General features: G+C 42.0%; 1 protein-coding gene and 1 long non-coding RNA gene across 4 annotated transcripts in view; one reads left to right on the top strand and one right to left on the bottom strand.

The window, feature by feature from the left end:
- Window positions 1-15,475, bottom strand: part of LOC133511445 (uncharacterized) — a 65,736-nt gene that overhangs the window by 34,104 nt on the left and 16,157 nt on the right. The gene's annotated exons all lie outside the window — the stretch shown is intronic.
- Window positions 1-15,475, top strand: part of kcnn1a (potassium intermediate/small conductance calcium-activated channel, subfamily N, member 1a) — a 69,685-nt gene that overhangs the window by 20,866 nt on the left and 33,344 nt on the right. For all 3 annotated transcript variants that reach the window (XM_061840359.1, XM_061840361.1, XM_061840362.1), the window contains exons 2-4: window positions 7,289-7,762; window positions 10,840-10,935; window positions 12,723-13,141. In XM_061840359.1, coding sequence (XP_061696343.1) covers window positions 7,289-7,762; window positions 10,840-10,935; window positions 12,723-13,141 — 989 coding nt within the window. The remainder of the gene's footprint in view (window positions 1-7,288; window positions 7,763-10,839; window positions 10,936-12,722; window positions 13,142-15,475) is intronic.

Below are 15,475 nucleotides of genomic sequence, written 5' to 3' on the forward strand. Positions count from 1 at the left end.
CAATATTGTACTTTATAAAAATATACACTAATAGCATCATTAAACAATATGTAAAGAATTAAACACCTATTACCACTTTTTTTTCCCCCAATACACAGTGTGTTGCTCCTTCTGGTGTGCACATGTTGGCCAACTGGGGGCAGTATAGGGTCATAAGGATGCCACCCAGTTGAGGGTGGACTCAGAGTCTCACCCAGTGCTAGCAGAGAAATGTTGCAGGACGCTCGCAACCATAGTGAGGACAAAAATACTAAAAATGGAGGGATGGGTGGATAGACATGGAGCTGGTCACAGATCCTTAGTAAGATCCAGTAATAGATGTCATTCTTTGCAGAGGATAAAGACGTTTTGTTGCTCCAAAATCTGTTCCATAAAGGATTATAACACCACCACACAACTGGTAACTGTTTGCTCATCTTTGGCATTTTGCATTGTGTGCTAGCATTCAGCTAAACTGATTTAATAAAAGCAAAGCTATGTGATTGTTTTAAATACATACAGTATTTAGTTCTTAGGTTGACAGTGAACTTCCACCTAGGGTGTCAATAAACAGCTTGAAGAATTATTGACTATCTGCCAAAGTGCTACATTTTGTGAAGTGAACTAAGTTGACTTCGCTGCCACCATACAAGCTTTGAATCTCAAGTCTGTGTTCAGAACTCAAAGCAAAAAAAAACAAATCGTAAAAATTAAACTTAGTCATTTTTCAGATACTTAAAAAGTATCTTAAAAAGTCATGGATATTTTTTTTTAACCCACCAGAGAAACTCTCGCGCATGCACCCAACCAAATAGACATCCACATAAATCCAACCAGACTCTCAAACATACCCTTTTTTGGGGGAGTGGGTGGGTGGGGTGTGGTGGGGGGTGCATAAGCCTTCTAAATCGCAGCACAGCAACCCCATACATCACTAAACAATGAGGGTTTTCTATTAGATCTGAGCTGGCAGGAGAGAGGCTCAGAGGGAAGAGTGAGGCAGAGAGTTGCCTTCATTTAAACTGTTCTGCACTGAGGCTTTTCAATTTGATTATGAGGCTCCATTTCATAGAGGCTGGATGCCGCGTGCCATTCAGAATGAGATTGAGCCATTGGTCGGCCGGACGAGCAAGCTCCCTCTCTCTCTCCGCTGTGGCAGCAACAGGGGCGACGCCGGCCTGCGGTGCCCTTCTGCTGCCCGTTTAGTTGGGTTTCAGGGGAAATGCAAAGTGATGGAATGGAAGCGGCTTACCGCTTTGGAATGTGATATGAGGGCTTCAGCTGCAATGTCTGTCAAGGACTCTTTGTCATTGTTATTGACAGAATCTCAGTACAGTGGTGCCTTGAGATACGAGTGACCTGACTCCCGAGTTTTTCAAGATGCGAGCTGTCGTTTTGCCCACTTTTTCCTTTGACATGCGAGCAGAAATTTAAGATAGAGCACTTTTTGCTGACAATGACAATCAAGTCAGGTGACTTCACCGTAATCAGCATAAAAAGTATTAAAACTCTTTATTGTCGCTCCCAGTTTGCTCACCGTCCAACTAAACATCAAACTAATAGAATTACATACTGTGTGTTAAAACAATCACCCAGCTTTACCTTCAGAATGGCAACTTATCTTAATATTACTATACTCCCAAGTGTATATTCTTTATCTTCTGTAAAAAAAAAAAAAATCCCTGAAAATTACTGATTTACTTGCGGTCGAGTAAAATTTGTCGTTGTTTGTCTGCATGAGTGTATTATACGGCCGCTCAGTGGCCAAGTCATGCATAAAAGAAAGAGCCTCATGAAATTGTGACGCACTAGGCATTTAATTTTTAAAAATTCTAACCCTAACAGTTGTTCTTATAAAGCATAGTATTATAAAGTGCGGTTTTCTTAATTTTAAAAAAGTGCATTACAATACGATATATTTTTAGGGGTGCTGTAAATTGTTTAAACGTTAAACTAATACCTTAACGCACCACTGTAACTATCTTGTTACTTAAAAGAAAATCCATTCTAAATATATGTCATCTCCGATTGTAACCGTTCAAAGAAAGATGAAAATAGACAATATTAGTCATCATATTCCAGACAGACTTGACCTGGTTCAATGATAAATGACCATTGGCAAGCGGTAAATAAAGCCAAGAATGTAACAGCAACCCTGACCCCGTGTACATTTATTTACCTTGACCTTCCTGGAAAAACTCTCTCTTTACATATCCAGCTCCCATTTTAGCCCGCAACTGTCACAACATGGCCTTTTTACGCTCAACTATCGTCAAGGAATTGGTCCTTGGAAACCACATTATTGTGTTTGGAAAAAGTTTTTCTTTTACTGCGCAGCCGTTAGCAGTCAGTAATGCTAACTAACAATTAACATTATGGAAGGACTGACCCATAGACCCCCTTCAGACGGCACCTCAAAATATCGTTATCCTCTCGCTCAAATGAATTTCCGTTGTTTGACATTCAGTTAAGCTTATAAAGATGAATGCGTACAATTTGCAATCCAGGCTAAATTAAATTTATGTGGGAGGCGTGTCCCGCAGTGGTTTCACAAGATAGATAGATTTCTACCCCTTGATCCTTTACGTATATTGATTGTTTTCCAACGCATGAAAATTAAGAATGTTAAAATTCTACTTACAACATAAAATTATGATGCTGACAGTTTGACCCTGGATGGCACTGTTTCTATTTCCATTGTTTCCCATCAGAAACAAAGAAATCCTTGTTTTTCAAATTCAAACAAGACAAGGTCAACAAGCTTCCCAGTTGTCTTAGGAGGGCTACACTCAACGATTTCTAACGATATGAGAGACCCACCACAAATCTGTTCTCAGTGTGTCAAGATGACAGCATAGCACAGCACACACCTAACGATGTATGTCATAGTTATAAGACGGACCTGTGGGAGGCAGCATCGTGCCTCAAAAACCTACCCTGCTGGAAAACGCCGGCACAAAGAAAGGGTAATGGGTTGTTTTCACTGACGCCACATTTTTTACTGAATTACCCATACACCACTGCGCGCCGCCATTTAACCTCTCTACCTAACGCATACCAGTGTTGTAGACTCCGGAATGCTCTCCGTTACTGTTTGTGTTTTTGCGTTTCACGGGTGTCTTGGGTCTCAAGTTCACAAGAGAGGATTTGCTAACCATCAGAGAGCCTTCTTCTGACTTTTCTTATACAACTCTCGCCAATTCACTGAAGCTTTTTACAGAGTTGACAGTCGGCGTGCTCTTCGAAGCCTCGCGATAGCCTGCATAACCGTGGACATTGTCTAACGTTTCCGACGTAATACTTTGGACGTTCTGCGGCTCTGTGCTTCACGGAGACTTACCTTTGTGGACAAGTCCCCGACGAGTGCGTCATGCTGCTATCACACTGCCCACCTTCAACCTCCATCCCGCTGATTGTGTCGCCGAGCTAACAAGCTTAATCGATACTCTTTTCAGAAGGCCAACATAACAGAGTTAAGATCGTTTTTTGTTAGTCACTTAAAAAGATTCAAGAATTTTGTGAAATACTGGATTTGTTTATTCTTTTTTCTTTCTGCCAATGTCATCAAATTTTAAACAAATAATAAACATTTGAACTAATATACAGTTTTTATTTTTTGAAAAAAAATTGAATAAATGGAGTTTGCTTCGATATTATAAAAAATAATATTTCACCGCCTTTCGTTTTCCATGTTAGCATACAGGTAAGTGCCCATATATATCAATGAGGAATGGTCCACGGACTTTACAGAGCTCAGCACACACTGCTGCAATTTTCATTAGCTACAACAACCGAACTATAAAAAATAAGACTGAACTAACCATTTACGAAGTGGATTGAGCAGACAAGTGTCCATCCCACTGCTCCTCCTTCGTGATTTCTGTCGCATAGAGTAAAAGATCAAGGGCACAATACTGCGCCTTTGTGACGCAATCCTGAGTCCCATGATGTGTGTGCCAGTTAGCCTAGTAGTTGGTCTGGGCTTAATGTGCTATCGGTCGCGTCTTCAATAAATGCAGTTAGAAGCATAATGTCGTCCACCTTGCGTCTGTATGAGTCACGGAGCTCAGGGATCGAAAATGTCCGCCGTTCGAGGCAGCACAACGGTGACGACATGTGAAAACAACCCATAGTAGTTGTTGTAGAATTACTACACTTGTTGGCAGAACAATTCAGTGTGAAAAAAAATTACCCTCAACATACCACGTGATCGCAGGATAATCACTCAGGATAATCTTTCACAGACATCTAACGATCCAGTCTGACTTTGATCCCAAAGCAGGGAGATTTTTAAGGACGTGTATAGCCTGGTTTAGAGAGACACATTTGCATTCATCACATTGCAGCAGATGGTATTGAAAAATACTGTTTAGAAGTCCTGTTTAAACTATGACAAACTCACATTAGGAACGGTAGTTTGTGGCTGCCATCCAGTCGCCTATCTAAGAGACATACGGCAATCTATTTTACACGCACAAATCAGTCAATGTCGATCCGCAATCGCCACTAAATACTATTAGGGATATTGATTTCTGGGCAGAGTGTTTCACTTGAAGATGTCAAGAGCATATTTTACATTTACACAAGTTAATGGCAACGCATGCCACTTGTTTGACACTAAGTTGTAAGCGAGAAAAACTGAAATAACAACAACCCCTCAATCAGAAGGAAATAGATCCAGATGTGACTGAACTTAATTGTGTCGAGTGACTGCATGAATACTTACAATGTCATTTTAGTTTATGCACGATCAAATGATCTAGACTAGTTGTCTGAGCAAAATAAAAAATAACTTTCAAATGAGACAGCAGTTATGTCAACTCATTTGGATCTGGTATTTTGAAGTCTTCAGGGATTGCAGTTTAACTAAGACCCAACTACAATGCTGCGAAACGTTAACAGTGTTTCACTCTGTCCAAATCTCTCATTTTGATGGCTATAACGGTCCTCTGTCAAAAGCAGTTCTGTCTGCTTTAAAGTTGGGCTTTCTGTCAAAGTCTAGAACAATCCGACACACATTTACATATCAAGAGAATCGGGAGGGAGAAAATGTTTGACTGTGACTAAAAATACACCAGGTGGTACGACAGAAATATTTACACCCTACCCTTCAGCAATAAAGTCTTGGAAGTGTACAACAAAAGGAAAAAGTGAAGCTTACATGGTAGATGTGACACATTTTAATAGACTGACGGGCTGAGGTACTGTACATCAGTTGATGCGCTTTGAGAGGCATTTTAAATATTCATGCAAAATTGATTTTTAGGGCCTTCCCCAATTGTTTTCAATAGCAGTTTAATTTTCCCATCAATATCCCTCTCCTCTTTGTCAACCACGCCAAACTTTCAATGAGGTTTAGCTACTTGGGCCTTTGCTTATGAACAACAGACGTGCTGAAATTTCCCAAACATAGTTCCATCCCATTGCCATCCAGCGCATCAATTTCTATATTTCCGCTCATCAAAAGCCATAGTTCACTTACTGTATGGTTTTCACTGTGTACAAGGGTGCTCATGGCACAGATTAAAAGGCAATTTAATACAGAAAAGGGGATTAGATATACTATGGGCTGCACTAATCCTTAACCTTCAGTCCTGTTCTCATAGAGCCACAATATGCACACGACGATAGCATCGCAGGACCGGAGTTAGTACATTTCCATTAGGGCCGCCCTTCTTTATTCCCAGCAGCACATTTAAAGGCATTAGGGATGCTCTGTCAGGGCTAATAAAGGGGGCCAGCGGTGCCATCACACACACACACACACACACACACACACACACACACACACACCACACACACACACACACAACACACACACACACACCCCAACTTGTTTCAGAAAAGACATTGTTGCATGGGAAGTTTTCATAACCCATTTAGATAATCTACCTAAGACAATAGATGCAGTCCTGACCTTTGTAAGGATAGAAAAATCTTTCAGGAGACAAACATTACGCTTAATGTGAGCCTTGTTATCTAGATAAGGCAAAATTGTGTTGTACTCGGGATTTACAGTGCTAGATTAACAAAAAAATCCCTAATCAGATTATTGGAAGATCTCTGATCCTGTTATTCAGTTATGTTTGCAGAGAAATGGCCGGGATCCCGCATCGGGTCCCCCACAGCATGCCTGGTTTGAGAAGATCCTTTCCTCTGGATAAGGCAGCCTGCTGCTCATCTCAGCAGGGAAAGACAGGAAACGGGGTCATGGCCAGCATCAATCTTTCATATCAAAATTTGTGCACCGCAAAGATTCAATTTTCTGCACTTTAGTCTCCACTATTGGTTATCTACAGTATTTTTATTTATACATAAAGGTACATCTATTATTGATTTGTTTTAGGCCCAACTCTGATGGCTATTTACATCCGCCACGCAACCCAACTTCAGAAAGTTGGACTAAACTAACTGATGTTTAACACTGAACACGTTTTTTTAACATTAGCTTGAATCTTGAAAGGAGAATTTATTTATGATTTGCGCTGTACGGTTGAACACGTTCTGCTTATCCCAGCGTGGACACCATCTTTTCCGGCGCCTTCCCCTGTTGTCAAATACTCACCAAAAGCAGCAGAAATTCCACATTTCTTTCCCCTTGCCATCTACATATAAAAGCAAAATAATATAAAAAAAATAATTCAACATCTCCGCTCTTAAAGCCTGTGGGTGTGCCCGCCGAATGTGATGAAACCATGATGTGCACAGCTGTGAACTGTCAATCAAAAATGTCTCAAAAATGGATCCTACTGCATCACGAGGCCTAATTTTTGCTGGCTCCCTACCAAAATCAGAAAGAGTTCAACAGTATATTTCCATGATTTAATACTACGTAGTTCTGGTCGATGCCCGTTTTTGTCTTTATTATCTTCAAACATTTAAAATGTATTTCGGTATGTCTATAATCTAGGTACCACAAGATGGTAGCAAAGCACTACCTTTGTCGAAATTAAATCCTTCAACTCACTTCAACATAGTTGCTTGGCATTGAGATGCTAGAACATGGCAACAAAGTAGCACTTTTACTGCTTTGTCCAGAGGATAAATGCAACAAAGAGGTGGAGAATGAGTTCGTCACAAAAATTCACACAATGGAATAATTCGTGAATGCTGATTCACGTACTGCACAAGCAGGGATTCACTGTCGTGTCTTCAGGCTTGGGTTGTCCGAGTGGCTCCATGTAGTAGAGACAAATTCTCGTCTGTTTTGAGATACTTGGCCAGTAACAATGGCTTTTGTTCATTAACATTTTAAATTGTATCTCTGTTCAATCTGGCTATCCGTTTTAACGCTTCATCCCATTTACAGGCCACAACTGAGAAGAAGAAGCTGAGCCATGCTGGATCCAAGCCCTCCCTCTCCGAGAGCAGCGGCCGACTCCCTCAGATAGCCATGAACACCTGCAAGTACAATGGCGGCGTGGTGAGACCACTCGTGGGCAGTCTGGCGTCGTCGTCGCGCCGCAACCTCGCGGAGCTCGACTCGGAAACGCAGCCCCTACAGACGCTGCACAGCTCTGGCCTGGAGGTGGTGGTGTCTAAGGGTAATGGCGGCGAAGACCCCAGTAAGGCGTCCAATGAGAGCCTGGTCAGGGAGGGCAGTGGGCGTGGCAGAGGCAGGGCGCCACAAAAGAAAAACAGGGACATTGGCTACAAGCTCGGCCACCGGAGGGCACTGTTCGAGAAGCGAAAGCGGCTCAGCGACTACGCGCTCATCTTTGGAATGTTTGGGATTGTAGTCATGGTGACGGAGACTGAATTGTCATGGGGGGTTTACACTAAGGTATGTTGTTCGAGTGTGCATGTGAAGCATGAATCGCCGAATTGTGTGTTGTCATGGCTACTTTTTATACTTCCGTTGGAAGCTCCCACGTCTACAAGAGTTCATCAACACTTACGTATTCCCGTTGATAAAGAGTTGCAAAAACTACACAAACAAATTCAAGGACATGTCAAATGCTTTGTGAGGAATAAGAACATTTTCCTTTTCAACATTTCTATTGATTTTGGGCCTTTCGTCCACGCTTTCACACATGCTCGCCGATAATTGGATTCAGACATGTGCCATTGAGGCTTGGCTTGAAATTGATATTATCTCAGGGTTGGGGAATGGATGGGAAGAAGAGGGCAAAACCAATAACGAAGAATGGCAGAGAGTGGCCATCATTGAGAACGAGATGGATGACATTTGAGATGGGTGAATGAAGCCAATGGTAGGTGTTTAGTTCCATAGTAACTTTAAAAGAGAAAGAGATTTTCTCACGCTGACTGTACATATATTTGATTTTAGTGTAGGTGGTTGTCGACAAAAGTCTCAGAGCATCTCCCACACGGTTCTGAGGACCGGCCCCGCCTGTGTGGAGTTTGCATGTTCTCCCCGTCCTCCCACACCCCAAAAACATGCATTAATTGGAGACTCTAAGTGTGACTGAGTGCGACCATTGCCTGTCTCCATGTGCCCTGCGATTGGCTCGCAACCAGTTCAAGGTGTAACCTGCTTCCTGCCCGTTGAGAGCCAGGATAGGCTCCAGCACTCTCGCGACCCTTGTGAGGATAAGCAGCTCAAAAAATGGATGGATGGATAAAAAACAAGTCAAATAGCTTGTATTAGTAGTGTAATCAATTGAATGTACCATATTTTACGCACTATAAGGCGCATAGAATACACGCTACAGTCAAGGCTGGGGTTACGTTGCGCATCCATTAGATGGAGCTGCACTAAAGGATCAATATCGATCCACATATAAGGCGCACCAGATTATAAGGCTCGCCGTCGGCTTTCGAGAAAAGTGAAGGCTTTTGGTCCGTCTTATAGTGCGGAAAATACGGTAGGTTAAAAAAGACTTGCAAACCAGTCTGTTTTTGTTTTTCAAATTTTTAATTCATCCCAACTTGATCGGTATTGGGGTTTGTTTAATGTTTCCATTGTTTAAAATATTCTTGGTCTGCAGCTGGACAAACCACAAACTTATACAGTTTACATATTTATTTATTCAGTCGTTTTGCTCCATCCACGTAAACGTGTGTTTCAGCGAATTGGAGTTTTTATATTATTTTTTTAAAATCTTTTCCGCGTTTTCACCACATGGTTCCATTTGGGACCCAGAAAAATGATCATTTTTTTCAAAGAGAGGCTAGGTCTCAAAATGTTGCCCTCGCGTTTCCGTGTGTACCACACATACGCATCTTTCTTGTGCCAACGACACGGTTGTGCCAGTTCTCATACAACCAAATGCTAACACTGCCAACAACAATAATAACAATGGTGCACCAATATCTTGGATGTCCTTTACCCTGGTTGTTAGCTGGGCTTTCATTATGAGCCAGAAGTTTTACATTTCAGCCACACGAGTGAGAATAAGTGTACCTGAAGATGAATAAATGAAAGTTCTACTTTATCTTCAGTTGTCTGAAGTTTCTCTTTCTTGGTCGCTTCTTATTCCCCCGCCATTGTTGTTAGTATAGTATGTCACATGGATTTCTTATTCTCCGTTTTGCGTGACTTTCTTTGGCAGCAATAGAGCACCACTTCGGGACGGGCATATAAACTTCAGCATTTCAGTGTCTTCATGTTGACACAAACGTTTTTGGAAACAATTCCGTGTTTACAGAAAACTCTTGAGACTGATTAAATATGGCCGCTGCCAAGTAACACATGCTGGGGACAGTATTTTCCATCCCACGTTACATTGGATACGATTGACAAGGAGAACGACGTGTAGAGACTCTGACTTCTGGGATTGAAAACTCCTTGAACCCCTGGCAGGTGGATTAATTGATTTACCCAATGTTATTCCACCAGGGACTGCTTGAAACAATTTGAGACATTTAAATGTCTTGAGAACATGTTGCCGAGCTGAAGGGCAAAGTGATATAGTTGATGGCTAAAAATACATTTTGCAATCAAGACCACGGAAGGAGACGTGAAAATGAGCCGCACCCGCTGACAATTTGGACCAATATTTCTTCAGCTGTTGTTTTTGTTGTTCCTTGTCAGGCTGTGTCGTCGTTGTAATAACAACCGCATGATCACTGTCCTGTCATAGCTGGGCAGCTGTTTAAGAGATTTATCAAATGGCACGGACTGGTCTTATGCACTCTCTCATTTCCTAGATCTATGGCCCTAATGTGCACGCACGCACACACACGCACACAAAAACACTGCAGCTCTGGCATCCAGCTGCTGTATTTATCACCAGTGACGCTCTCTGTGGTGGGGCTCTGCTAATGCTAGCCTTGCCTTTTCTGCACCTGCCATTAAATGGAAAGTCCCCCTGTTAGTGCTGTGCTTTGATTAATTGCTCGTTTAGATGGCGGCGGACTGCGTCCGTGGATAATATCAGGCTGCACCTACACCTGCAGCTTCATTGTTTAGCGACGGCCTGTCCGTGGGGCTTGTGTGTAAACCCATTTATCTGGCCTCACTTAGACTTTTAAGCTAATAAGTAGCGTGTGTAGTGCATGTGTGTGGGCTTGTAGCTGTGTATTGCCCATTTTCTCAGCCTCTTGTACTTATGTGCATTTATATAGGGACATTTATTCTCCTTGTCTAAACCAGTAATGGAGCCATTTGTTTCCATTCCCCTCCCCACCCCCAGTTTTTTTTTTTTTTAATCTACATGGTACCTGGCAGTGAATATGCTCGGCTTTTGAATTTGTCATTTACTGAACTGCCGCACGTGTCTGTGTTGTTAAGCAGCAATATGCAACAATTGCATCTACTAAGAAAATGCAAATTATCCATTGAGAATTGATGCATGACACTTAGCGTGAGTACAACTAAAGGTTATACATGCTATAGTAATTTTGTGTGCAATGTCTAACAGTGATTATGATGGTTTTTTTTTCTCTCCTTTTCAGGAATCTTCATACTCATTTGCACTGAAATGCCTTATCAGCCTTTCCACTGTTATACTGCTTGGTCTTATAATAATGTACCACGCACGGGAAATCCAGGTGAGTCAAAATCATCCTCGTAGGAATGAAAATGACAGCGAAAACACCTTTATTTCTTTTTACCAAAAAACTCTACATTGTTGTGGTGTGATTTGTATGACTGAGACAATTATAAAGTGCATGTAGAATGTTGAAATTAGGTAATTGCTTCGTGGTGTTGTGTTGTACTAATTAAAAGCACTTTTACTTTGCCAAACAAAGAGACACACGTGGGAAAATGGTTGAGAATACGGCTTATGACTGGGTCCTTGGTATGCTGAATGGCACAGGGACATGGTCTGTCTATCTCTTTGTAGTCTTGCTAGTTTGACCTGGTGCACTCTGAAAGGGAAAACTTTCTTTTGTAGTTTAGGTTTGAAGTATATCTTTTGTGACACACATTCGTGAATTTTTCTCACTTGAAGTACTAGTCGGGCCGCAGAACCTGCAAAGGTTGATTTTTTTTTTAAAGCATATAATATTGATATGATGACCCAAGACTGTTAAGACATTTAAAACCTAGTAAAGGAACCTTCAAATTTATCCTGAAACACACAGGGAGCCAGTTCAGTGATCTTAAAACCAATGCGATGCGGTCCCAGCCTCTGAGTTTCATCGGTATACAGGCAGCTGAGTTCTAATCATGGTCATTGCGACCTACAAGCCAATGAGAACAACGTCCATCCAGTTTGTTATCAGCACAAAGTTCAAGACCCACCATTTGTGATGGTTTGGGGCGGTGTTAATGCTCAAGGTATGGTTAACTTGAAAGCGCCCTTTATGCTGGAAGGTCAGTACTGGTTTTGGAGCAACACATGCTGCCATCCAAGCAACTTTTTTTTTTTTTTTTTTTTTTTTTTTTTTTAGGAATTGTCCCTGCTTATTTCAGCATTGATATGGTCTATCGCTTTGTAGACATGCTGGTTGATTGTCTGGTCCACACTGAAGGGGAGAACTCAAGTTTGTAGTTTGAGCTTGAAATATATCTTTTGTTACACCAGTCCTAAACCTAAACCCTAAAGAGGTTTGCTTTTGTTTACTAGTATCAAGCCTTTAACTGCCACCAACATACTCAAACTATACATCAAGTATATATTTCAGTGGATTGGTGCAGAACTAGGTCTTGCACATCTTTTCTGTGAAATTTAGGTTTCTAACTACTATAACAGATCCCTGTATTATTTTTGATCAGCACAGCTTTTGAGTAGAAGATAAAGATTAGGGCGTGAATCTCCGCTTGTCACATCAAGTATGAGGGGCATTAGACAGTAAACAAGTGTAGGGACCTCACACTTAAAGTATGTTTATGTATGGTGTGCACAGAATATGTGTCACTCTAAAGGGGAGTAAGTGTGTGTTGCATGGGAAAAATATTATTCAGTCAGTAAATAACAAACTCCCAAAACTAAAAAATACTAGCATCAAAGTCACTGTTCTACTTGACATTTGTTTTCGCAAAAAGATGCATCAATTGGAGACTGTACATTGCTCTTAAGTGTGATTGTGACTGCGACTGTTCTGTCTCTATGTGCCCTGTGATTGGTTGCCAGCCAGCCTCCTGCCTGATGATAGCTGGGATAAGCTCCAGCACTCCCACAAGCCTTGTGAGGATAAGCAGCTCAAAAAAATGGATGAATGAATATCAAATAATGCTTTGTATCAAGCCTGCTCATGTTTTGTTCTATGTATGAATGCCCATATTTGTGTTGTGTTGATGCCAAAGAGGATTTGGAAGCAATGCTTAAAACCCGTGGTGAAAAGAAAGAGGGACAATCCTCATGAAGGTCTTGTTGTCTACTTTTCCTCAGCTGTTTATGGTCGACAACGGTGCAGATGACTGGAGGATAGCCATGACCTATGAGCGGATCTTCTTCATCGTGCTGGAGCTGCTGGTGTGTGCCATCCATCCCATCCCCGGCCAGTACGTCTTCACATGGAAGGCCCGGCTGGCTTTTACGTACGCGCCATCCGTGGCAGATGCCGACGTGGACATCATCCTCTCCATCCCCATGTTCCTGAGACTTTACCTGATCGGCAGGGTCATGCTACTTCATAGCAAGCTGTTCACGGATGCTTCGTCTCGCAGCATCGGCGCCCTAAACAAGATCAACTTCAACACACGCTTTGTCATGAAAACGCTCATGACCATCTGCCCAGGAACAGTTCTGCTCGTGTTCAGTATATCGTCCTGGATCATTGCTGCATGGACTGTGCGCGTCTGCGAGAGGTAAACACAGGCTGATGAATATTGGATAATGCTGGGGTCAAGTTGAAACACCTTTCTTCCTTCCTTCCTTCCTTCACTAGCCCTGCTGTGTCCTGCACCTGTCAGTGTTTCCTGGTTTTCCATCTCTAATTTGCACTTTAATCCACAGAAATGTGTGTGGAATTGTGATGATGAACACGTGGCCAGGAAGGCACACACATGCACAAGCAGCTCGCTCACGACACTGCCTGTTTTAAAAGTCGACAATTACAACACCCTGACACACGATTCATTAGCTGAGCAATCGCTGCACAACTCCCCACTCCTTGTGTTTATTGCTATATGGCTTGTCCATAATTCATGAGTGTCTAATTGTTTGTTTGCTGAATGATTTGTTTTGGTAATACAGAGGAGCCCCCCTGGATTCCCTAACCTCTTTTGTGCCCTAAACTGCACAACTGTCTCAAGGGGGGCAGCGACGTTTCTCGCTGAAAATGAAAGAGGCAGGGAGGAAGGAAAAAGCTTTTCGTTCCTTCCTCATTTGGCATTTACATAGGGAAATGAGACGTTAATGCCAGCTTTGATGTTATTAAGTCATCTTTGCATAGTTGGAGGGAAGGGGAGTCAGTAGAATGGGAGGGGTGAGGGTTGGGGGAGGAGGCTGCGAGCTCCATCGCAGCAGGTCTTGGTAGAACCATGTGATGCAGTGAAGCACTGAAAAACTTAAGAATCAGCTAAGAGAAAAGCTTGCTATCACTTTTCTTCAACCATACCCTGATTATTGATGCTCAGCGAACCCCTGCAGCCCACCTTGCCTGCTTCTACTCCCGTCTCGTTCCCAACCGTTCCTCTTCACAAGTCAACTGACTTCACACCGCGAACTAACCACCACCCCTCGCACGTCCAACCCTAGATCCCCGAAACCTGCCAATGCTGGAGAGCCGGTTTAAAACCTCAGTTGGGAAGCCGGCAGTGGAAAGATCACAGGATGTTTGAGCTCCTCTGAGAGTGAGGAGTTACCAACATCACAGTCCAGCTCAAGCTTGAGATACAGTACGTTTAAAGAAAAAACGTGGCAATAGAAAATTAAGAGGCTGTTTCCTCAACAGGCCATTTTACATCTGGAAATACACATCTGGAAATAACTGTGTCATTTGGCCATTTGTTTACATGACAACGGTGTTTAGGAACGTGAAAATGCAAACATCTTTGATTTTACTTTTTACAGAATAGACAGGTGAGATTTATTCGTAATTGCATTAATCCATAAGACACTTCACAGTGCTTTAGTAAATAATGAGAAAAATCTTAAAAACACACAATCCTAATTCAAATCATATTAAATAACACATAATTAATCATAATAAAATCAGAGTGCACATTAGATTAGACTTGATCTTTCAGTTAGTTCTGAAATGTATTTTTGACGGGATTCATTCTGACTCTGGGTACCAGCAGAAGACCTGTCCCTAATGTTTTCATGGTCCAGGATGAGACCATGTGGGACCAACATGTCAGAGCTCTATTTTAGTGCTAAGCCATGGAGAGACTAACCGGTTTTTAAGTCTATTCTCTGAACAACGGGAATTCAGTGAAAAGACCCAAGCACACAACTGATAGGGTCCTACTTCCTGGTTCTACTCTAGACCCAAGCAGCATTCTGGTTGTGCTGCAGCGGTTTTTGAGCTCGTTTGGAGAGTCCTGTGTAAAGGCTATAACAGTCGTCTGTCTGCTAGAAATATGTAATCTGTTCACGTTGCACATCACTAACAAAACGGTAACTGAGCAATACAGAGCTGTGGGCTTGTTTATGCGTAAAATGCTTATCCAGTTACGCTCAGTACTGTGACCAGTTGTGTAACATTACTAATAAAAGTCTTCCTTTAATACATCACATTAACTAAGAAGGGGCAACTGGTCTCACCGTGTTACCGCGTTTTTAAAAAGTGATGTTTTTCCAAAAGTGACACTTTTAAAACCTCTAAAACATTCCATTTGCAGAATGAAAGTCGTCTTTTTTTGTTTACCTTTGCTTTTTAGGGAAAGAACATGCAATACGTGCTGACGGAGAGTGGCAACACTTTCAATACCGTATCACATTAACGAGAGCGCTGCCAGTCACTCTTCAACAAATCCAGTGTAGCATTTACATCTTACTATTCCAGTGGAGCGTTTATGGTTTACTATAACTTAAATCTTCGAGAGTTATCGTGTCTGGCGATCACAACCGAAGCAGATAACTAGCGTGACTAATATCAGTTTCCTCTTTGATGTCGCTTTATGCCTGTTCCCAGATTAGTGAAAACCAGAGAAGTAGCTACTCTTCTGAGAAATGAGTACATTTACTGTTGTACT

This window comes from Syngnathoides biaculeatus, chromosome 13 (genome assembly GCF_019802595.1).
Source record: "Syngnathoides biaculeatus isolate LvHL_M chromosome 13, ASM1980259v1, whole genome shotgun sequence".
Lineage (NCBI taxonomy): Eukaryota > Metazoa > Chordata > Actinopteri > Syngnathiformes > Syngnathidae > Syngnathoides > Syngnathoides biaculeatus.